This window comes from Hydra viridissima, unplaced genomic scaffold (genome assembly GCF_058129835.1).
Source record: "Hydra viridissima isolate aposymbiotic clone 2 unplaced genomic scaffold, HvirCarnegie_v1 scaffold_8, whole genome shotgun sequence".
Classification (NCBI taxonomy): domain Eukaryota; kingdom Metazoa; phylum Cnidaria; class Hydrozoa; order Anthoathecata; family Hydridae; genus Hydra; species Hydra viridissima.
Window position 1 is genome coordinate 4,285,353 of NW_028324307.1, and position 22,161 is coordinate 4,307,513.

At 31.6% G+C, this 22,161-nt stretch overlaps 3 protein-coding genes and 2 pseudogenes across 5 annotated transcripts; 4 read left to right on the top strand and 1 right to left on the bottom strand.

Annotated features, from left to right (window-relative positions):
* Positions 1 to 314: 314 nt before the first annotated feature.
* Positions 315 to 2,488, top strand: LOC149884651 (uncharacterized; annotated as a pseudogene). The gene is made up of 4 exons (XR_016454642.1): positions 315 to 622; positions 766 to 954; positions 1,058 to 1,102; positions 1,518 to 2,488. The product of XR_016454642.1 is annotated as an uncharacterized LOC149884651 (transcript).
* Positions 2,453 to 6,239, bottom strand: LOC149884652 (uncharacterized). The gene is made up of 5 exons (XM_090094533.1): positions 6,064 to 6,239; positions 5,753 to 6,008; positions 4,470 to 5,609; positions 4,039 to 4,401; positions 2,453 to 3,972 (listed from the first exon to the last, which is right to left on the bottom strand). The coding sequence occupies exons 1-5, from the start codon at positions 6,237 to 6,239 to the stop codon at positions 2,509 to 2,511; spliced, it is 3,399 nt and encodes a 1,132-aa protein (XP_089950659.1). The 3' UTR covers positions 2,453 to 2,508.
* A 4,074-nt stretch (positions 6,240 to 10,313) lies between these two features.
* LOC149884653 (uncharacterized) lies at positions 10,314 to 13,604 on the top strand. The gene is made up of 2 exons (XM_090094535.1): positions 10,314 to 12,145; positions 12,200 to 13,604. The coding sequence occupies exon 2, from the start codon at positions 12,273 to 12,275 to the stop codon at positions 13,602 to 13,604; it is 1,332 nt and encodes a 443-aa protein (XP_089950661.1). The 5' UTR covers positions 10,314 to 12,145; positions 12,200 to 12,272.
* A 1,220-nt stretch (positions 13,605 to 14,824) lies between these two features.
* Positions 14,825 to 18,040, top strand: LOC149884654 (uncharacterized; annotated as a pseudogene). The gene has a single exon (XR_016454702.1). The product of XR_016454702.1 is annotated as an uncharacterized LOC149884654 (transcript).
* Positions 18,041 to 18,911: 871 nt separating this feature from the next.
* Positions 18,912 to 22,074, top strand: LOC149884655 (uncharacterized). The gene has a single exon (XM_090094879.1). The coding sequence runs from the start codon at positions 19,432 to 19,434 to the stop codon at positions 20,212 to 20,214; it is 783 nt and encodes a 260-aa protein (XP_089951005.1). The 5' UTR covers positions 18,912 to 19,431; the 3' UTR covers positions 20,215 to 22,074.
* Positions 22,075 to 22,161: the final 87 nt, after the last annotated feature.

A 22,161-nucleotide genomic window follows, 5' to 3' on the forward strand; every position in this document is an offset into this window, starting at 1 on the left:
AATACAAAAGTTACATTTTTATTATAATAGTAAATCTTTTATATTATCACTATATATTATCTGCAAAACAAGTTAACATCAGGAAGGGCTTACGATTCTAATAAATCACTCCAACTTCCATTTCATATTTACTTATTTAAATATGACATTAAGCTTCAATGTCATATTTAAACTAGAAAATAACATTATGGAAAACTGTCTATAGCACATACGCACATATAGTGCATATAGTAAATATAATTTATATATATATATATATATATATGATGTATATGTATATATATTATATAATGTATATACATTATAGACGGGTTTAAATGTTTACATTATTTTGCGCATGCGTATTTTGCTGGCAGTATAGAAAAAACAAAGTATCGTATTTCACACACAAACTAAAGGTATTTAAACTGCAACAAACTAAGAAATATGCCAGATAATTGTTGTGCTGTTGGTTGTAGTAATGTTAGAACAAATTATAATGATATCAAAAGAAGCTTCTACAGAATACTAGATAAAAAACAAGTCGAGAAACGCAAATTATGGCTATTAGCAATTCGAAGAAAAAACTGGTCTGAAAAATCCATAGAATATGCTAGACTTTGCAGTGATCATTTTATTTCTGGTAAATATTTATAGATTTTTTTTTTTTTTTTTTTTTTATTGATCTTTTTTTATATATACTTTGAATAAACATTGAATATAGAGCATAAATCAAATATTCTTTTTGTTAAATTGTCCTCTAATTTGAGATTTGGTTTATTATAGGAAAAAAGTCTGACAATCCTTTAAATCTTGACTATGTACCAAGCATTTTTAATTATAAAAATGTTCCAGAAAATGTTTTAAGCCAAAAAAAAGATCGTTTTAAACGTGCTCAGAAAAGAAAAACCCAAGTTTTTACTAGTTTAGATTCTCCAGCAAAAAACAACAAGGAACTATTAACTTTTGAAAAAGGTAAATACTTTTATAATTCAATTTTTTTTATTTGCATACAATTAATCTTGATTATCTATTGTTATATTCACATCACAAAAATTATAATTTTTTTCTAATTTAGATTCTCCAGCAGAAGACAATATGGAACCATTAACTTTTGAAAAAGGTACATATTTTTATAATTCTATTTTTGCATTTGCTTTTATTTGATCTTGATAATAACTTGTTATATTCACATCTATAAATACTTTTATATACTATGTAACAAAAAGTAAATAACGCAAATCTAAATAACGCAGCATATAAAATATAATTAAATAATATTTTATTACCTGCATTATTTACTTTTTGTAGCTTTTATAGCTTATAAGCTACTTGTTAAACTTTATTGAAGTATTTACTAATATTATGTAAATAAATAAGAATAAGATAAATAAGATTACTGTTTACGATTAAATTAAAATAACTATTATAAGAACAATATTCTTAACAATAAACTTATTATTTACTTCATTTTTATATTCCTCTGATTTCAAAGCTATTTTTGGTGTAACTTTATCTACAGTAACATTCATCTTTAGGTACACAGATTGAGTGTAATCAATTTGAAAGCCTACAAAAAGAACTTATGGAAAGAAATTTGGAGCTATATTAGTTGCGTGATAAAATTACAAAATTGGAGTCACACAAGTTTTCATACAAAAGTATTTCAAAAAACAATGCAAAGGTTCGATTTTACACTGGTATGAGTGCAGAAAACTTTATCTGGCTATTTGAAAGAATTAAAAACCATGTCAAAAGCTTTTCAAAAAAAATATCCTTAGAAGACCATTTATTGTTGGTTTTAATGCGATTACGTAGAGGATTATTTATAAAAGATCTTGCTTTCAGGTTTTCATTAAATTATGGTTTGGCATCAAAAATATTTAGATGTTGGATTGTTGTTATAGCAACTAGACTTAAATTTTTAATAAATTGGCCTGACCGAATTGCAATGAGAAAAGTTTTACCTCGTTGTTTTTATAATTTCAGAAGTTGTATTTCAATTATTGACTGCTTTGAAATATTTATACAAAGATCCCTAGGACTAAACTCTAGGGCTCAGTCTTGGTCGTCGTATAAAAATAGTAATACAATTAAATATCTTATAAGTATCACCCCAACAGGTTCTGTAAGTTTCTGTTCTGAAGGCTGGGGTGGCCGTGTTTCAGATAAACAGATTACAATACAGTCAGGTTTTCTCAACATGCTTGAAAATGGTGATCTTATTCTAGCAGACCGAGGCTTCCGAATTGAACAAGAAGTCGCAACAAAAGGTGCAATATTAAAAGTACCAGCTTTCACAAAAGGAAGAAGTCAACTCTCTGCTAAAGAAGTAAATAAATCTAGGCAACTTGCTAATGTAAGAATTCACGTAGAGCGAGTTATTGGACGCTTGAAAAAATTTGACATTTTGAATGCTAAATTACCTATAAGTCAAGTTGATTTATTAGATAACATTGTTTTTACTATTTGTGGACTTGTAAATATGAGTAATAGTGTTGTTGTTTAACTGAAAAACTGGCAAAAAGTTTACTTTATTTTTATTTTTGATTCTTGTTTTGTATCCTTGCAAGTTGGGCAAAGCCATGGTTTTTTGGGTGCATGTTTTATACTGACACACGAGTAGTGGTACCATTCAATTTTGCAGTTTGGACTATCACATTCAATCATTGGATAAAAACTTGGTTTCTGGCAAAGACAGTATTTTTTCTCTTCTAATTCATTTTTTGGGTCTTTCTTTCTGCATAATAGTTCTGGAAGTATTACTTCTAAGAAAACACTATTCAATTTTTCCAGTAATGTTTTACAAAAATTGTCATATCTTTCGACTCTCAATAAAAATGTATTTCCTTTTTTAAGTCCATTACTCCATACAAAAAAGTCACAATAAGTTCTATCTGTTACATACATCTGATGCTGCATTTGATAGTAATATTTATGTTCTTTTAATATGTTGCCATAAATATCAATTGGACTTCCTTTATCCTCTTTCCATCCATCAAGACCATTCCTAAATTTAAATGGGCATTTAACTTCTAAAACTCCAGCGCCATGACATTTACATTCAACAAAGCCATCAGGACTTGCTCCTAAAAATGGATTTTCAATATTAATGTACAATCCAGCACCAGTCAAGCGAAAATCTTTGTGCTTTGCTGCTAATAAAGTGTTGTAGCACTTCCTGGCGTGTTCCTCGTTTTTCTTACCGTAGTTTAAAGCAGGTAAGTTTGGGATTTGTTTATACTGCATTATTTCATAAATAAAATTTAATGATGGGTTTTCAATATCAGTGCAAAATGCTTGTTTTGATATTGAAGCTGTAATACGACCTGCTCTATGTAAATGCCAAATTTTATTATTACTTTGTGTCATAGTAACCATAGCAAGTTGTTCAAATTGTTTTTGATAACTAAATTTTTTATACTCACTAAAACGCTGTTTTGAAATATTTTTAACTTCATCTAAAGAGTTATTAACAATTGATGGATCGTATAAATAGGTTAAGGGCTCTGGCAAATTTGTGCGATCATCTTCATCAGCTGAATCTGTTTCACTATTATAACTAGTGCTTGATAACCAGCCTATACATGAAATCTTAAAAAGAGATTCTAAATCTTTTTTATCTTCTTGTGAAATCGGGGCACCGTGGTGTGTTGTGAATCCTTTAAGCATGTAATTAGCAGGTGGTTCTATACATGGCACTTTTGCATTATGTTTTGGCCGCTTGAGGTTCATATACTTCAATGGGACTGGTTCAGTCTTAGTTCTTGATTTGTTCCAATTGCACAGTTTACTTGTGCATGCTGTTTCCTCATTTAGTTCCAGTTGAACACAAGCTTGTAATTTGAACAATAGAGCAGCAAGATGGCTACAGGCTGATCCAAGTCCGGCCATACAGGAGCAATTACCGGTCAAAATCCAGCCCTTTTTATGCAGTGCAACCCAAACGCTGTAGTCCTCGTGTCTTTGTCCTTGCCGCTGACTTGGCAGAACCTATAAACAACCATAATTAAAAAAAAAAAAGTAAATAGTTACTAAATAATTTCTTTAATACATTACCTTAGTTTTCAAGTAACAGTAGTCAGTGTTTTTGATTTTATGATAAAATACATCATGAACATGCCCAGAAACAAAGAAGTTGTATGCTTCTAAAGACTTATATGCTCTTATATTCTCTCTGGTGAATCGACTAGGTGTGTCAATAAGGTAGAGTTGTATATCACCAAGTGATATATTAGGGAGCAGTGTCACATTGTTTTGCCAGTCATCAATTGATAATGGATCTGGCAAGACCGATCCGTTTCCAAGAGTTAATTTTTCTTTGTATTTTACTTGCTCTTCATTGTTAAGAGTTCTTCTTGCATCTGTTCTTCTCTCTTTCGTTTCAATGAATCTTTGTAATGTGAATGAGACATATTTACACTTTTAACCATTGATTTGGTTATTTCAACATTGCAAACTCCACCAACATGGTGAATTCTATCATATACCTGTCTTTGGGCAACTACAGAGCTCGCATGTAAATTTTCTACTAGAACATCTGAATTGATAGAAAACCCACTTTCAACTTGTGCATTTCCATGTGAAAAAGTGAAGACAATTTTGGATACTTCAAATAAGGAACTAAAATTCTGGCTTATAAAAGGAATTAAAAAAACATCCAACCTATCTTTATAAACATTATAATTTGTAAACTGTAATCTGTGGATGCCTTTGGCAAGATCACATAAATCTTGATACTGAATATTGACCTTATCAGCTAATGTGGCATTAATCCATTTAGATTCATGAAGGATTGTGAGTAAATCAGTCATTCTGCTTTTTCCTATCTCAGAATTAGAACAAATAGTAATGGGGTTTAAAGCGGATATAGCTCTTGTAAGTTTATATTTTAAAGGACTTCTCTCCCTCAGTTTATCAACCACTTCGATATAAAACTGGATACAATCACTTCGAAATTGTAACTTTTGATTTTCACTTACTTTTATTTTACAAAGAAGCGAAGAAGTTGCAATACCAAATTTTACTTCTTTTTCGTGACACTTGTGCATGATTAGGTCTATTTTCATTAGCTTAATAATAGATTTTGCCCCATCCAATACATCTTTTTTAATAAAGTTCTGCATGACAGATCTCATTAGTTTTTCTAGTTCTTGGTAAAGGAAAGGTGCTAACGGAGAATCTGACTGAAAAAGTCTTAAGAAAGGCTCTGCAATTGAAGCAAAATACTGAAAAAATGAAATTTTAGCAGGCATCAAAAGATCATTGACAGCGTCAGTAACAATATTTACAGTATAATTGTTTGGTAGTTTAGACTGTTTAACATACAACTTCACATTATCGTAAATATCTAAAGCTCTCTGACATACAGATACATTTTCAACCCATCTTGTTGAACAAAATTTCTTAGGAAACTTACCACTTCCACAAATTGATTGATAATCTGCCCTACGTGCAGGACTATCATGAAAAAGTTTATAAAAACTCCTGAGTACTCCATTAACATTCCAATCGACTTTTTTATGACCTGCTTGAAATGCACCATGTACAACATGTAAGCCACATGACCCCATTTCAAGAATAGATGTTTCAAATTTTTTACCGAATTCATCACGGAGTATATCAAAAAACTTCCAATTTACATTTGGTCAATCCATAGATATTTGTAAAATTTTAGCTTGGAGATTTTCATTTAGGACATTTGTAAAACCTTTGTACAAATTATAAGCAGTTGCATGGCCAAGAAACACAGACGAAAAGTATCTTGTAGTACTTGGTTACGCATCACATCCCAATATCGAATGCAAATATCCATTTGGCCTTTTTGAACAACTTCATTTAAAGATTCATCAAAACATACAACAATGTGGGTAGAGTTAAAGACAGCTTTTAAAACTAAATCATGAAAATACGGGGCAAGTCCGTGCGTAATGTTATAGGCCACTTTAGTTTTCCCAATAGTCATTTTTTTAGCAATATAACTGTCAGGAAACATACGCTGAAATAGAAGTCCAATTTTGGAACATGATCTGAAAATAATCTAGTACTTTTGGTTGACTTTTTAAAGATATTTTTTTAAAATACTTGCCACTTTTTTCATGGCTTCTAACTGCCATTATACCCATATTACTTAGAGAAAATGTCTTTCCACATACACTACACAAAGCCTTTGTTTTATCATCGGTTCTCTTTAGCCAATCCCATGATGGATGCAATTCATGATTGATCCAGTCATTGTCAAAATAAGTTAGTTTAGACATTATTGTTACTATTTTTTAACTATATACCTAGAAAAAATCTACACTACATAAACATACAGTTATAAAATATATTATATAGATATAATATATTTAACTCATATAGCAGCACACAGTTAAATAAATTGAATATAAAAATAATTTATTTTAAAAATAAGTTTCAAACTTTAGATATAATAATATAATAGCAATCATAGTTACTATTTTTATCAGAATTTAAGAGGGTTGTAACTACAATAACAAAAAAAATATTAAAATAAATTAAATTTTTCTTTCCTTCTCTTCTATTATTCACCTCCCCAAGGCCAAGGGGGCCATTTCAGTCAAGGAGGCTGCTCATTTTTTTTAAAACTTAATTTTCCCTGACTTTTGGCAAAAAAAGTAAAAACCCCTGACTTTTCCCTGATTTCACTGACTAAAATGTTTTTCCCTGACTTTTCCCTGATTGCCCTGATTTCCAGTTGGCTGGCCACCCTGGAATCACAAGGAGAATAATGTGAAAATTTTCGTTTTGTGCACCTTCACCGGGTCGTTGGTACAAGTTTCAACATAAAGCGGTTGAACAATCGAAACGGCCTTTGTTTCGAGCCTATATATTCTTGTGACTATGTTTAAGCGATATTCATTTTATGTACCGTCAAGCCGCATTGACGTGTGAACGCCACAAGAAACATTTTGAAGAACATTTTGTTCCGGTAACTTTTCTTCCGGAGTAATGTTCTGCCAAACGTCGCTTGTGTATCATGGAATAAGTGATACTTTCTTTTGCTTACCGTAACTAGAGGCTTGGAAGTAATTTCAAGAAGGTTGGGTACAAACTGTTGTTCACATGAAAATAAGTCAAGATATCATGATCTTAAAATGTGATGTTCGACCTTCATATAGAACCACATCTCCTAATCATAAGCCTTGGATAGCTCTTGATTTAATTGGTAATGTAGTGACTGCTCACTGTAGTTGTAAGGTTGGGTAAGTGTCTGTTGAGCATTTGAGTATGATAATTTAACACTTAAGATGGTCCTATACCATCAAACTTTTGTCGCTGACGTTTGACCTTAAAACACATTTTACTGCATATAATAGGATGCCCAGGTATAAAAAAAGAAAAAAAAAAAATTTTACGAGGTTAACAAACCATGTTGGGACCCGAATTACCCGAATTACTTTTTCCTTATTGAATAAAATTTTACAAAAAGTTTTGTATAACTATGAAGAACAATTTGAACTAAAATCAATAAAATTTATTGAGTAGTTATTATTTTATAGATAAAAGACAATTTATATCAAAAAGTGACTATAGTTATCAATCCCTGCGAACTCGGCTAAAAATCCATACATTTAAGTGTAATTGTCTGTAAATTGAATTATGGGATGTATTGCGGGACCATATTCTAAACAATATTTTATGAAACACAGTTGTTGTTTACTTTATATATAAAAAATAATTCTATAGACAGACTTATAATATTAAATATGCCAGCCTTTTGTTCAGCCATCAATTGAAAACAAGCGTGGAATGAATGTTGGAAATAATATCTTTTTTTAGATTTCCAAAGGACCAAAATAGGTGAGTAACTAATAATCAGACAAAATTTATAAACGAACTTGTGTATCCAAATTTTAAAGAGAATTATAAAATACTGTCTAACTTAAAATATTTTGAGATATTATATATATATATATATATATATATATATATATATATATATATATATATATATATATATATATATATATATATATATATATATATATATATATATATGTATATATATATATAACATTGGGCAGATAATTTCATGTATAATATGGGGCAGATAATTTCAACAAATTAATAAGGTTTTATCTACATTTTAGATGCAAACTTTGGGTTCGTCATGGTAACTGCTGTACCAACAACTTTTAATTTTCCTAATCAACCATCTTATTTAAATTTAAAAAGAAAACAACCAAGAATAAGACTCCATTATAGAATACCAAAAAAAGAAGTCAACAATAAAGAAATAGACTCCAAGATAAAATACCAAAAAAAGAAGTCAACAATAAAGTTGAATTTATCGGAAGCAATGAAGTTGAAACTATTAGTACGAGTAATGTAACAGCTCTCAAGACTTCTTTAGAAATAAGTATCTGTTATCTCAAGTAAAAATTTGTCGATTTAAAAATAGTTAGAGAACATAAAGTTAAAGCAAAAAGTGTTAAAAAAGTGTGATGGTTCAATAGAACACATTATCAATTTATTTAAAAAACTTTTAACAAACACACAACTAATATTTTTTCAAAGTCAATCACGTATGAATAACCGTGTTAAAAAAGGAAAACGCTGGACTGTTAAAGATAAATTTTTAGCTTTGAGAATTATGTATGATGTACCGGTTAATCCTGAAACTTTTTATAAATTCCTCACAGCCCACCCGCCCGCGTGCCGCCGAGCGGGCCGCAACTAACTATAAGATATCTTATAGTGTTAAGTACTTATTCTACATTTTTGAATGCTTATCAGAAAGTATTTTATCCTGCTTTTAAAAGTCAAGAGTAGAATAAGTACATTCAGCACCAAACTTAGCACCAAACTTAGCTTGATTGGCACGCTTTTAAGTAGGATCAGGAGGATAAAAAGTCATTTTATCAAACACCCATTGTCTCTTAAACACCTGAATAGTATGCTTTAATCGAATACGACCACGAACAGTAGTAGGTAATATTTCACCCTCTCGATAAGCAGGATCAACACAAAAAAATCAAACGCTTACAAGTCTTATCGCCAGAAAAAGGCATAATAGAAGGCAAATTGCTCCAAGTAGTATTAAGAGAATTTTCAACTAAGGCATTCCCACAAACTAGATCAAAATTTTGGCGATTCTTTAACAAAACAGCATCATGATCAAATTCGGAATAAGGCTGTAAATAAGTATCCTGACCTTGCTCCTGAAAATAAGGAACTTTAGCATTGCTAGCATAACGAGTAATCGCAGTAAATACAGCTGGAGTACTACCAGTAAGATATTCAGTAATGCCTTCAGCTTGCTGATAAAATCGAGCATAACCAACAGGATAACGTATATCCTTGCGAGTGTCATCATTGGCACTAACAATAATACGAGCACATAAATTCTTAAAACCAAACTTCGGCATCTCAATATGACCAAAACGATAATCACAAGGGTAAGTATTTAAAACAGACCAAGTCTCATGAAAAATATGATTTGCCTTTAAACGATCAGCACTAGCTGTAACATCGCAGCAAGAACCACCAGGATTACCAGAAGTATCAGTCAATCGAAAAGTAACCAAAGTATTAGGATCATTAAATAACAACTTATTAGGCTTACGTAAACCAATATCATTGACCCATTTAGAATGATAAATAACTTTCTCAGCAACATTATTTCTTTCAACAAAACGAGGATCCTTAGTTGTAATCACATTAGAAATTCGTGTTCCAACAGGCTTCAATGTCTTAGGATCATTAAAGAAAATAGAATCTTCATATAACTTCATAGTAGGCAAAGGACTAGGTTTCTTCTCGCTAGGCTTTAATTTCATATCTTGAATCTTTTTAAAATCGGCAACATCAAATAAAGGATAAACTGGATCAGTAAACAATTGATCACCTTCAACATCATAAAAACGAATACCAATATTAGACATCTCCAATGGTACAATAGAAGCCTGAGAAGTCTTTAATTGATTCTCAACACGAAAGTCCAAAACTTCACATTCTACTTCTTTATCAATATAGAACAAAGCATCAGCAACAGGCCAATATTGATCCACATTAGATCAAATATTAGGAAAATCAACAGGAAAATAATAAATATCATTAACGGTAGCAGAAGTAGAACTTATATAAAAATACAATGAACTTTCAATAGTATGTTCGTCCCAATATCCTTTGATAGGGTCAAAACTTCTTTCTATAACGAAATCGGGAGATGTTCGTCTAAATATCCTTTGAAATGGTCAAAACTTCTTTCTAAAAAGAAATCAGGAGACGCGCTGGGTTCCGAATTTGGGGGCTGCTCCGCCATAACTAATATGAGAACCTCGCTGAGCCCAACCTCTTCTTCCTTTTGGATGTACGAATCTTCTTGTTGTCGTTAAGGACATCAGCCAGCGAAAAGAAATCTTCTGGAGGAACGCGAGCATTTATATGCGGCATAGACCCAGAATGCTTTATCGAAGTTTTAAGCGAATCAGAATAAACACCGTACCAAACAGCCTTCATAAAATCAGAGGGACGATTATTCGAAGTATCGCTTTTAGACGGAATTTTACGGGAAACATTAGCCGCCCGTAAAGATGGTAAATCAAAACGTTTATAAAAAGGTTCCACGAGAGAAGGCTTAGAAACATTACGACGCATATACAGGAATATCGTCCGTAGGGACTGGCTTATAATCCGAATGAAAACTCCAAGTCGAACCTTCTGTACTGCTAGTGGAAAACAAACTACTCACATCGTTCGTAGAAGTAGAACGAGAGAAGTTGGAATTCCATTCGGATTCAGAATAAAGCGCATCTTCTAATAAACTTGTAGGGCGCGTCCTCCCAAATTCTTTCATGCCAATCTTTTTATAGAAGGTAAGATCATTTTTAGGCAATATTGCCTGCTTTAGGGTACGACGAATCTGTCCCACAATAGACACTGCTTTAACAACGTCTTTAATAGCTTTAGCTGCGTTAATCGTAGTTTGAGGGTTAACAGCGCCAGTAAGTCCCGTGAGAACAGGCTCACCAATTCGAGCAGCATTAGGGTCTTTAAAATTCGCCAATTCGAGCAGCATTAGGGTCTTTAAAATTCTTTTCGTTGACGCCAAAGATCTGCTTGTCCCATCCTGGCGCCACCTGAAAGCTCTTCTCCTCAGGCACTTTGTGCGGCCGGCTCTGGGGTCCGTTTGGATTGAACCCGAGGGGGAGAGGAAAAGCATACTCTTCTCCCATCAGCAAGGGCAAAGTTGTGACACCCGCAAATTGTCCAAAAGTCACAAGCAGCGAGATTATGATCAAGGCATTCATTATACAAAGCAAAACATGCTGACTTCCCACACCATTCACCACTAACAATTACAACCATAACAACAAAACCAAAATCATAACTGAATAACTAAAAAAATTTACACCTTATATAACAAAAAAACTGCTGACAAAGCATCTCCCACTTAAAATAAAACGAAACATTTACAAATTCCCATCCCGACCGACCATCTTCTATGAGATCTCATAGTTGATGGTCGGTCGGGATGGGCCGGCGGCCCGGGCGGGCGGTCGGTCGGTAAGTAATTTGTAAATCTTTCGTATTAGCAAGTATAACATAAAACCAGTTTTTAGCCAATAGGAAAAAGGATTAGCTTAATCCAAACTATAAAAGATTCATTTTTAAAACAACGCCTCATAACACGCTCCAACTACAAAGACTAAATACGGAATATTATAACTTTTATAAAACCTATTTTAAAATGCCTAACACAAAAGTTGTGAAAAGACAAAAAAAAGAAGTACCAAAGGAAGTAAAAGCAGCAAAGGAACGACAAATAAAATCATTAAAAGAAATGTTAGAGACTTGCAACAACCAACAACAAGCTTACGAAATTCTGATGCAACTTTCGTATACAGTAGATGACAATAAAGAAGCAATGGAATACAATAAAGAAGCAATGGAATGCGCTAAAGAAGCTTCAAATTTAAAACCGCTTACTGATTCGCAACTGGATGAATTACTTGCTGACGATATGAATCAGTGCACATCCAAAGATGCAGAGCCAAGAATTGAACCGCCAAGCAAGAAACAAAGAATTATCGAAATACCTGATTCAGAAGAAGAAACAGAACAAACAACAGAACTAGAAACAGCAACAACAGAGTTAAAAAAAATAATGGACTGAACATCAATAGAATTAGATAAAACAGTAAGTTATTTTCCTTAACATTTTAATAAAACACAGATTTTCATTTCCCTAAAGGAACTATTTATTTTCAACACAGGAATTGAACGAGGATTTGACCTGTTACATACAACCATTGTGGGAAAACCAAATGACGCTGTCTGGTTTGATCACTCCACCAGTCAATCAGCAGCAATCCCACTTAAGCAAAAAACGCACGTTAAATGCGAGTATGCCGATGGAAAATGTAGCAAGTTCGATGGCAAAGAACACACGCACTATTTCCTTGCCATACCAGTTGTCAACATTAAAGACCGTAACTTCGACAACCAGTCACTCATCGTTAGAAGACGAATATTCAAATCAAGGAGATTTACATGCCGAGGATGTAACGACATCCACACAAGAAGGTATGGAAGCAATTGTGACTCATGCCAATTTAAACTTGAAATTAAGCACGTTAATGACCGTTATTATTACGGTAACGTGCTTAAATACTTTGAAAAAATTGTATAAACACCTTGATGAAGTTTTAATAGCAACAGATATAGCACCTCCAAAAATTAATTTAATTAGGACAGAGAGAAAATCTAAAAGGAGTCAAACTAGAGAGCTATTCATAGATTACATAGTTAATCACAAAATTATGAATAGCAGACAGTACGACTTAACATTAAAGGAATGTAAAGAACTAAGACTCCTGGAACGAAATATGGCATCAGGAAAATTAGAATCTCGTAAAAAAACTATTTTCCGACAAAATTATTTACAATTTGGAGACAGTGATATTATCTTAACTAGAATTAAAGAATGCACAGACAAAAGCAGACTTGGCGCAGTCATTTATATTTTGCGCAATATAGCACAACAAAATTTATTAACAATTGATAGACTAATAACACCTTTAGCACGATTTTTATTTAATGAAAATTTTAAAAAAAAAGGATTGATCTTATGTGGAACTTCAGATGGCGGTAAATCTTTTTTCGCAAACCTACTTTATGCAGGTTTTTTACCACATGAAGTAGGTTTCTGGAACTGTCCGCTAAGCGCAAACCCATCGCCATTCCTTCTTCAAAACTTAGTTAATTGTATTGTATACAGATGCGATGAATTTATATTCGAGCAAGCTGGAGCAGTACAATTAATGAAGCAATTGTTAGAAGGAGCGCCCACCCTAACTACTGACATCAAATATAAAGACCCGCTACCTGTAGATCCACACCCAGTAATGATAACAACGAACAGTGAAAACAAAGAGGATATACTCAAATGGCATGCCAATGAATATAAAGCCTTTGAAAATCGTTGCGTCATCCTCTTCTTAGGGAAACCATTATTTGACTGGATTAAAGAGGAGGAGTTATCAGAATACGCTAAGCTCAATCCTGAATTATTATATATATTATCAAAAGCAAGAAAGAAAACTGCACCTGTAAACACAAATATATTTCAAAAGCATATAAACGAAATACATTTTTAAATTTTAATACGTTTATTTATTGGCTCGTCTATATTATCTTCTTCTACATCAGTAGCAATACCAATAAACATATTAACAAAAGCAGGTAAAAATACTTTTTGATAACAATTCAAAAATATCAATTGGGGATTACCCTTAACAAATGGGGTAGGCATAGTGGTAGTATAAAAGTAGCATCAGAACCAAATTTAGCTTGAACTTGTTTACATCTCACATAATTAGGATCAGGAGGATTTAATACACCATCCGCGCACGATCGTGCGCATATGGTCGGAGCGTGGTTATTTCTAAAAAGATATAGTATATAATTTCTATATATCTCATAGTATTAGATATGGATGGTCGGAGCGCTGTTACTTCTAAAAAGATATAGTATATTTGAATTTGTAAATGTTCCCTTTAAGCAATGAGGCGGCACACCTGAAGGAGTTAAGCTGTTCAAAAACTCAGGAAAGTTATTTCTTTCATAAGGTCATCAGTATCAATTTGATCAGCACTCAAAATTTGACCTGACCTGGCAGACATTCAAGCTCTTCATTGATTGATAATGAATCCTCATTAGTTGGTGTTAAAATCACGCGTTTAGAATAATCATTTTGATCAGCATCTTCAAAAATCTTCTCAACAATCGATTCATTTTCTCTAATAATGCATTGATTTGGTATTTCAATATATCCTTAAAAGGATCCTCCTCTTTAACTGGTATTGTTCCATTCCCAAGTTTTAGTAGCAATTGGGAAAATTCACCTTCCCCATCTTGTACTCTCTTATTTTCAGTTAAAGCAAACTTCTGCACTCATTGCCAATTCAAAGAACATTTTATACGCGATTCTACTATCTCAGCTGGTTGTCCTCTTTTTACTACATTTAAGGCATGTTTAGGTATCATGGATGTTTCATTAAGCAAAAACAAACTAACTTGTCTTAAAAATGCCTGTGAAAAGAGTTAGGAGCATGGCTTACTATATAACAGGCCTTGCCAACGAGCGGCTTGCGTAAAAAACTGGAGGCAAGATAGTTTTATGTTTGAAAAACTAGAAAGCCGTTTTACAAAATAAACACGGGGGTGTTTTTTTTGTAACAATAATAATTATATAACATTAAATAATTATTATAAAATTAACAAAATAATTTTCATTTAAAATTTATTTGATAAAGTTAATTAAAGTTGAATATATATACACGCATAAATTTAATATTTGCATAAAATTAACAATAACCAAACACCCGTCATTATTTTAACTAACTTCCAAATTAAAAAAAAAGTTAGTTGAGAGGTGAAGGATTAAGCAAAGGATTTAATTTAGTATTTAGAAAATGGTTCGTCGATGTTGTGTAACAAATTGCAATGGCAATTATAATCCTCAGAATAGAGTTAAAACATTTAGACTTCCAAGAAACATTGAAGAACGAAAACGTTGGATTGCTATAATACCAAGAGATAATGTTCCTGATACTGATAACACCGTAGTATGTGAAAGACATTAGCCAAAAAATTATTCAACTGTTACTGTTTATGGGAAGCTGAGACCTCGTGATGCTCCGTCAGTATTTGATTGCATAAAGCCAAGCTTAGTTCCTACTGTACCCATGCCACTTAGAAAAACATCAAAAAGTCTTAATAGTGCTCGCTGGCAAGAAGAGGATGAGTTAGCAATATTTAATTCACAAGAAAAAATAGAAAGTATTAATGTTTTATGTGAAAAGTTAAAAACTAATCAATTTAATTTTGCTATTATTAATTATTTATGCAATGATATATTACAGATTCAGTCTTCAGACTTTTTAAAGGAAAGTGCTATTCCTAGATTTCTTCTTTGCATAAATAAAGATCTCATTTTTGAAGCATTTCATTGTGGAGTTAAAATTAGTGTTATGACTTTATCATCTAACCGAGTTTATATTATGAACAAATTTTCTCATATCCAAGAAGCATTAAGACTTTTAAATTGTTGTGAAATAACACCTAAAAAAGAAGTTGTATATCAACAAATTTTGTCAATGAATAAAACATGTATTGGGGAAAAAAAGTATCCAGTTGAAACAATTGTGCGAGCATTTGAGTATTTTTCTCTTTCACGATCAGCCTACAATCGTATCAGAGAAGATTTTGAACTTCCAAGTTTACGCACTTTAGGAAGAATTACATCTAAATGTAAATCTTTAGATGATACCACTTACATCAGACATATTTTCTCTAATCTCAGAGATGATAGACAAAAAACATGCATTTTACTTCTTGATGAGGTTTATGTTAAACCAATGTTACAGTATCATGGTGGCATAGTATTTGGTAAATCTGTCAACAAACCTCATCTATTAGCAAACACAGTACTGAGCTTTTTGGTTGTAACATTGTTTAATGGACCAAAATTTCTTTACAAAATGTTACCAGTCAGAGAACTTGATGCTGAGTTTCTTTTTGAACAGACAACCCTGATTCTTGATGCAATTAAAAATAATGGGGGCAATGTTGTTGCTATTGTCTGTGATGGTAACAGAGTCAATCAGAAATTTTATAACTTTTTTGAAAAAAAAAGAAGCATGGTGCACTAAAGACAATATTTTTCTTTTATTTGATTATGTTCATTTATTAATAAGTATACGTAATAACTGGATTACAGAAAAAACTCAAGAACTTGTATTTTATATTGATGGTGAAAAAAAAATAGCACGGTGGGTTGATATTACTAATTTGTACAAGCTTGAAACGAAAAACATTGTTAAAATGTCTAAATTAACGGAAGTTTCTGTTTATCCAAAGCCAATTGAAAGACAAAAAGTTATCACTTGTCTGCAAGTGTTTTGCGATGAAACATTGTCAGCATTAAAAAGTCATCCAGACCTGCATGATAATGAAGGGACGATTATTTTCATCTCTAAAGTCATTGAATTTTGGAAAATTTGTAATGTTCACAGTCCGTATGCAGACATTTGTTTGAAAGATTCTAATCGAGCTGCTATTGCTTCTGCTAATGATGACAATTTAAGCAAACTTTCTGCAATGGGTGATTTTGCTATACAAATAAAAAATACAGAAAAAGGAAAAAGAGTCAAATTACTAACAAGAGAAACTGCTAGTTGTTTAGCTCAGACCTGTTATGGTTTGGTTCAGTTGTCAAAATATCTTTTAGATACAACTCATCAGTATGTGTTATTAGGCAACTTTACAACAGATCCATTAGAAAAGCTTTTTGGAAAATTAAGACAAGGCTCAGGAGGAACTTATTTTATTTCCGTTCAACAAGTTCTTGAAAAAGTAACTATATACCGTACAAAGTTGCTATTAAAGTTTGAGAAAAGTTCAGATGTGTTAGCCAATCTAGGTTCAGATCACTCTTGTCCAAAATGTAAATTTTTACCAAGCGAGGGTATTTGCAACGTTATTGACAATTTACCTGCTCTGTGTGACTCATTGACCGTCGATATTAAAATGTCATTAGTTTATATTGCAGGGTACATTATTCGTGAAGATGAAAATCCAGATGACACCTTTTATTTCTATGAAGCGTATGGAAACTTTGTAAAGGACTTAAATCGAGGAGGTTTAACAATTCCTGGTGACAAAGTTTGTCAATGGGCAACTTACTGTTACATTCTTTTTTATGAAGTATATAATGACACTTGTCGGTCATCACTGTGTAACCTCCTTATGATGCTATCAGAATTTTATTCATTAGGTATGCAAAGACATCATGGATTAACAATGACAAATATTTTATTTAATAATTATTGTCGACTCTATTCACCTCGTTCACACAAGGAGCCAAAGCAGAAGCTGATAAAACTCAGCACAAAGTAAAATGCTTTTAACAAAAACTGTAAAATAGTGTTTAGTAAAATATCTAAAAAGCTTGTATTTACTTTTTATTCTCTAAAGATTTTATCTCTTTTTTCTCAAAAATTTATTTTTAATACTTAAAAAACCCATTAATAAATTTTGTGGTAAATGCTAACATTAAATTACAGCAGAATATAAATCTATATATACTAACTAAATTGTTTAAACATAATTTGCTTTAGATACATTTAAGTTAATTTAAAATTGTTATAAATGTTATTTGTTAGTTATATTACAATGTTAGTTATAAACAAAATTAAAAAAATAATAGTAATAAATTCATCTTTTCACTTTTTATAAGTTACTTTTAGTAGATATATCATACAAATATTATATTCATGCAAAAATCACCTAACTGAGAATGTAAATTATTGCGAAGTAATATTTTTAATCTTGCCTCCAGTTTTTTACGCAAGCCGCGCGTTGGCAAGGCCTGTTATATAGTAAGCCATGGTTAGGAGCTACACTCCATTTGCTTTTATCCAATATTGGAACAGGAAGTTTGAATAAGCCATGCAATGTAGATCCATTTGTAAGAAGAGTTGCTGCTATGCCAGTCCATGCACCTGTAGCAGATTTAAAGCCCCTACTTATTGTTTCAGCAATCAAATAATTATAATTAAAGATTTTTCCACTACCAGCTGGTCCCACCATGAAAAACAATCTAGAATGTTGATTTTCTGCACTTGCTTGCTCATTTAGTGCAGCAAGGTCAGCATTACATACATTTTATTGAGTGACATTAGGCAACAGTCTCATTCGATTAGCTTCGTCAATAGATTGTTAAACATTTTCATCAAAATTTTCTAAATGTAAACCTAGAAATTCATCAATAACAAGCAGATTGTAATCAGCCAGCGTTTCACCACTTTGATTAACAATCTTTTTAACTTGATCAAGAGTAGCTTATTCAGTTATTAGAAGTGGGACTGAGCAGTGAATGAAATCTTCCATCATAAAAGCTTTGTATGTATTCCAGAGCTGTAAAGGATTGTCAGATTCACAAAAGGTCAAAATTATTGAAAAAAATGTCTAATGACATGAATAGTTAAATTATAGTCATAATTATGAAAGTTAATTTTACTTTTAAATGAAATTTTCACTTGTGTGACTGGATTCATAAATTAAGTTAAATTATTTTGAAGAACACTTTTTTTTGATGTGGTGTAAACCTGTTTTGCTGATCAGTGGGTTTTATGTGACAACTAGAAAGATTACCTCATACTGCAATTTTGTTTTAGGGTTTAGGTAGTTTTATTGTTTAGGTGGTTTAGATTTTTAAATCAGATTTATGGAGCCTCTTCTTCCCCATATGTAAGCAGTTTTACAGAAATATAAAAGTTTCAAGAAAGAATTTCTTTACAGAAATATAAAAGTTTCAATTGCAATGATTAAACCTAACAATGATTTTCTAGACACTTTTATACTGATATAAACCTTTTAGGCAGCCAAGAGTGCAATTTATTTATTTTATTTTTTAGTTAAAATAATTAATTTTTTTTGAAGTAATAATTTCTGTATGGGAAAGACTAAATACCAATTCTCCTGGGAAAAGAGTTATCCATGGATAAAAGCTTCAAATAAGTCTGTTAACCATGGCTTCTGTAGATTTTGTTATGTGGACATAAACATTTCAGCTGGTGTAACCCAGATTAATCTACATTTGAAATCAAAGAAACATAGAGAAAATGCAAAATCAGGTAGATTACAGTCTTAATTTGTGACAAATTCAGACAGTTTAGCTCTAAAGCTACCTACAAAAAGTATAACATTAAGTACCGAAGACCAAGTAGTTACAGCTGAAATTGTTCGTTGCTTAGATTTGATGAAACAACTACATCACAAACAAAAAAACAATATGACGCTTATGCCACGTACCATTCTAATCACTTTCAGCAAATAATAACATCATACTTGAGTACATTGTTTGTAGGAAGGTGTACTGCGGAAGACCTCCTTGGTCGTTTTAAAAAGTTGTTATGGAAAATGCAGCTGCAACCAGAGTCAATTCTCTCCATTAGTATGGACGGTCCCAATGTCAATAAATTGTTCTTAAAAAAATTAGAAAAATATTTTGAAAAAAAAGAAAAGTTCATTATCAATGTTGGGTCATGTCCGCTCCATACAGTTTCCAATTCATTTTTGAAAGGCTTGAAATCGTTGATTTCTGAGGGTATTGATTTGGACCAATTAGCAATTGATTTGCATAGTTTTTTTAAATTTTCTGCAAAAAGAATTGAAGAATATTTTGCTGTGGAATCATTCACTGAGCTTCAAGGTCAACGGATGTTAAGACATATCTCTAGTCGTTGGATAAGCATTCAAGACGTATTAGTGAGGGTAATGGAGCAGTTTGACAATTTGCGGGAATATTTTTTAAAAGTTCTACCAAATCAAAAAGAGTTCAATGGTAAAGCAGGTATTGAAACAACTGAAAGGTACATTCGTATTAAAAAAGCACTAAATAATAAAATGTTGCCTGCCATTACATACTCTGTCATCTTTATTGCTCATGATTTCAAAGGCTTCACAGCTGCATTAGAAACAAAACAGCCAATGATTACAGTCCTGTTCCCAAAGATGCAGAACCTTCTAAAGAATTTGCTCTCAAAGTTTGTTATTGTTGATGTTATTCTGCAACCATCCAAACGGTTGAAGCCTATATCAAAGTTGAAAACCCTTGACTTAAATAATGTTGAGATTCACAAGGTAACATGGATTTCATATGAGTTGGCTTTTTATTTTAGTTTTTTTTATTTTCAAAATTGACTATGCTAGAATGTTATTTTTAAGATAAACAATTTGTAATGTTTTTAGAACAAATGTGAACTTGGTAAGAAAACTGCTTTAGAGCTTGAATCTCTTAATGGTCTTGTTAGCAAGAAAGTTGTCAGTTTAATAAAAAACTTTTTGTCCAAAAGCATTACTTACCCATTGAAGAATCTTTCGCTGGATATCCAAGTGAGTTGTATTTATTAAAACTTGTCATTTAGCTTAACATTTTTATTTCTCTAAGCAATTTATTTCAACTATTTTCATTTTATTTTTATAATTTTTTATTATGTTATTTTCTAAAAGCTGATTTTTAAGCTGGTTTTATTTTCAGGTGATACGTGATGCAATATACTCACATCCTAAAAAACATGATGGCTTGAAAGCAGTTGATGCAATTGACCGATTATCACAAGAAGTATTTTTAGGCTTAGACTCATTGGTTCAAAATGTCTTTAAGAAAACATTTTCAAAGTTTGACTTCTGTGATATTGTCAAGAAAGAGTTTCAAGAATTTCAAAATGATAAGTTACCAGATTTTTCAAAGAAAGAAGAATTTTCTCTTAAAGCTTCTATAATACGTCCTTCTTATTGGGCAACTTGTTATGGCCAGTATGGAATATCGGTTATAAACACTGCTGTCAATGTAGATGTTGAAGAATATTGGAAAAAGGTAAAGTAACTTTTATTTTGTAGGATTTTTCTAATGCATAAAATATTCTTTGCGTTTTTCAGTGAAAATAGATGATAGACTTGATTAAACCAACCCAATATATTTTACATTTCATAACTAATTGGTATAGTTATTTTACTAGATTCGCTGTTTGGAAGACGAAAATGGCAGTGCAAAGTACTTTCACCTTGCCAATATGACATTAACAGTTTTACTTCTTCCACATGGAAATGCTGATTCAGAAAGAGGATTTTCTATCAACAAAAAATTACTCGAGGCAAGTTTACAAGAACTTATTGTTTTGTGTTGTCCTGATAATAAAAAATATTCAGGGTACATGGCAGTTTTGGAAATCCATTTTCCCTGAGTTTTCCCTGAGTATTCCCTGATTTTTACCCGATTTCAAGTACTTTTTTCCTGAGTTCAGGTGGAGAAAAGTATATAATTTTCCTTGCTAATGTTGAAGGATATAATACTTTCGCAACTGAATCCATGTTCCCCTAATATTTTTATCAAAACTTTTTAAAGATATAAATACTTCTTAATTAATTGATAGCAATCTGTTAAAGGAAGGTTTTTAAGTAATAAAAAGTGGTTTAAAAAGGAAACAAAACCATAAAAGTTCAATAAATATTTATCATATTATCTTTCCATACAATTTATTGATAATTAAACCTTATTCCTTTTATTATTCTTTTATTTAAAAAATAAAATGAAGAAGTTTTTTTAAAAGATATTTCGAACAAAGTAATGTGTTTTAACAAAATATAAACTTTATATGAGAACCATTCTATGTAAAGTTATTTTAGCAACTTTCTCTTTTGCTCTAAGATATCAAGTGCTAGCTCTAATTTCTTAATTTCTTCGTTTTTCTCATTTGCTTTTCGTTTCTTAGCATTAGCTTTAGAAATTAACCCCAGATCTTGCTTCTCTTCAGCTTCCTCAACAAATTTTACAAAATCAAACTGTAACATTTCACTGGTCTTCTTCAGTTGATCTCGTCTTGTTTCAACATCTTTTATTTCATCACTAACAACTTTCTTTGCCAATTGACTTGCTTTTTTTTTTATTAGTGTCTGTTATTGAACTTAGGTAACTTCTATATCTTTCATGGGATGATCTTACATTGATTATCATTTTGTTTATAATTTCAATATCATGTGGCTGAAGATTATTTGATCCATCTAGTCGGAATCACGTGACTTAATTGCGCAATAAAAGTAACCATATTGAAATGAGGGAAAACAAACTATTATTTCTTATACGTAAAG

Bases quoted from the DNA above. Each gene is read 5' to 3' on its own strand.
- LOC149884652 (XM_090094533.1), bottom strand. From the start codon at position 6,239: ATGTCTAAACTAACTTATTTTGACAATGACTGGATCAATCATGAATTG. The intron at 4,402-4,469 runs GTATATGATAGA...AATGGTTAAAAG, and splicing joins CTGTAGTTGCCCAAAGACAG to TGTAAATATGTCTCATTCAC. The intron at 3,973-4,038 runs GTAATGTATTAA...GGTTGTTTATAG, and splicing joins ACTGTTACTTGAAAACTAAG to GTTCTGCCAAGTCAGCGGCA.
- LOC149884653 (XM_090094535.1), top strand. From the start codon at position 12,273: ATGACGCTGTCTGGTTTGATCACTCCACCAGTCAATCAGCAGCAATCC.
- LOC149884655 (XM_090094879.1), top strand. From the start codon at position 19,432: ATGCAGCTGCAACCAGAGTCAATTCTCTCCATTAGTATGGACGGTCCC.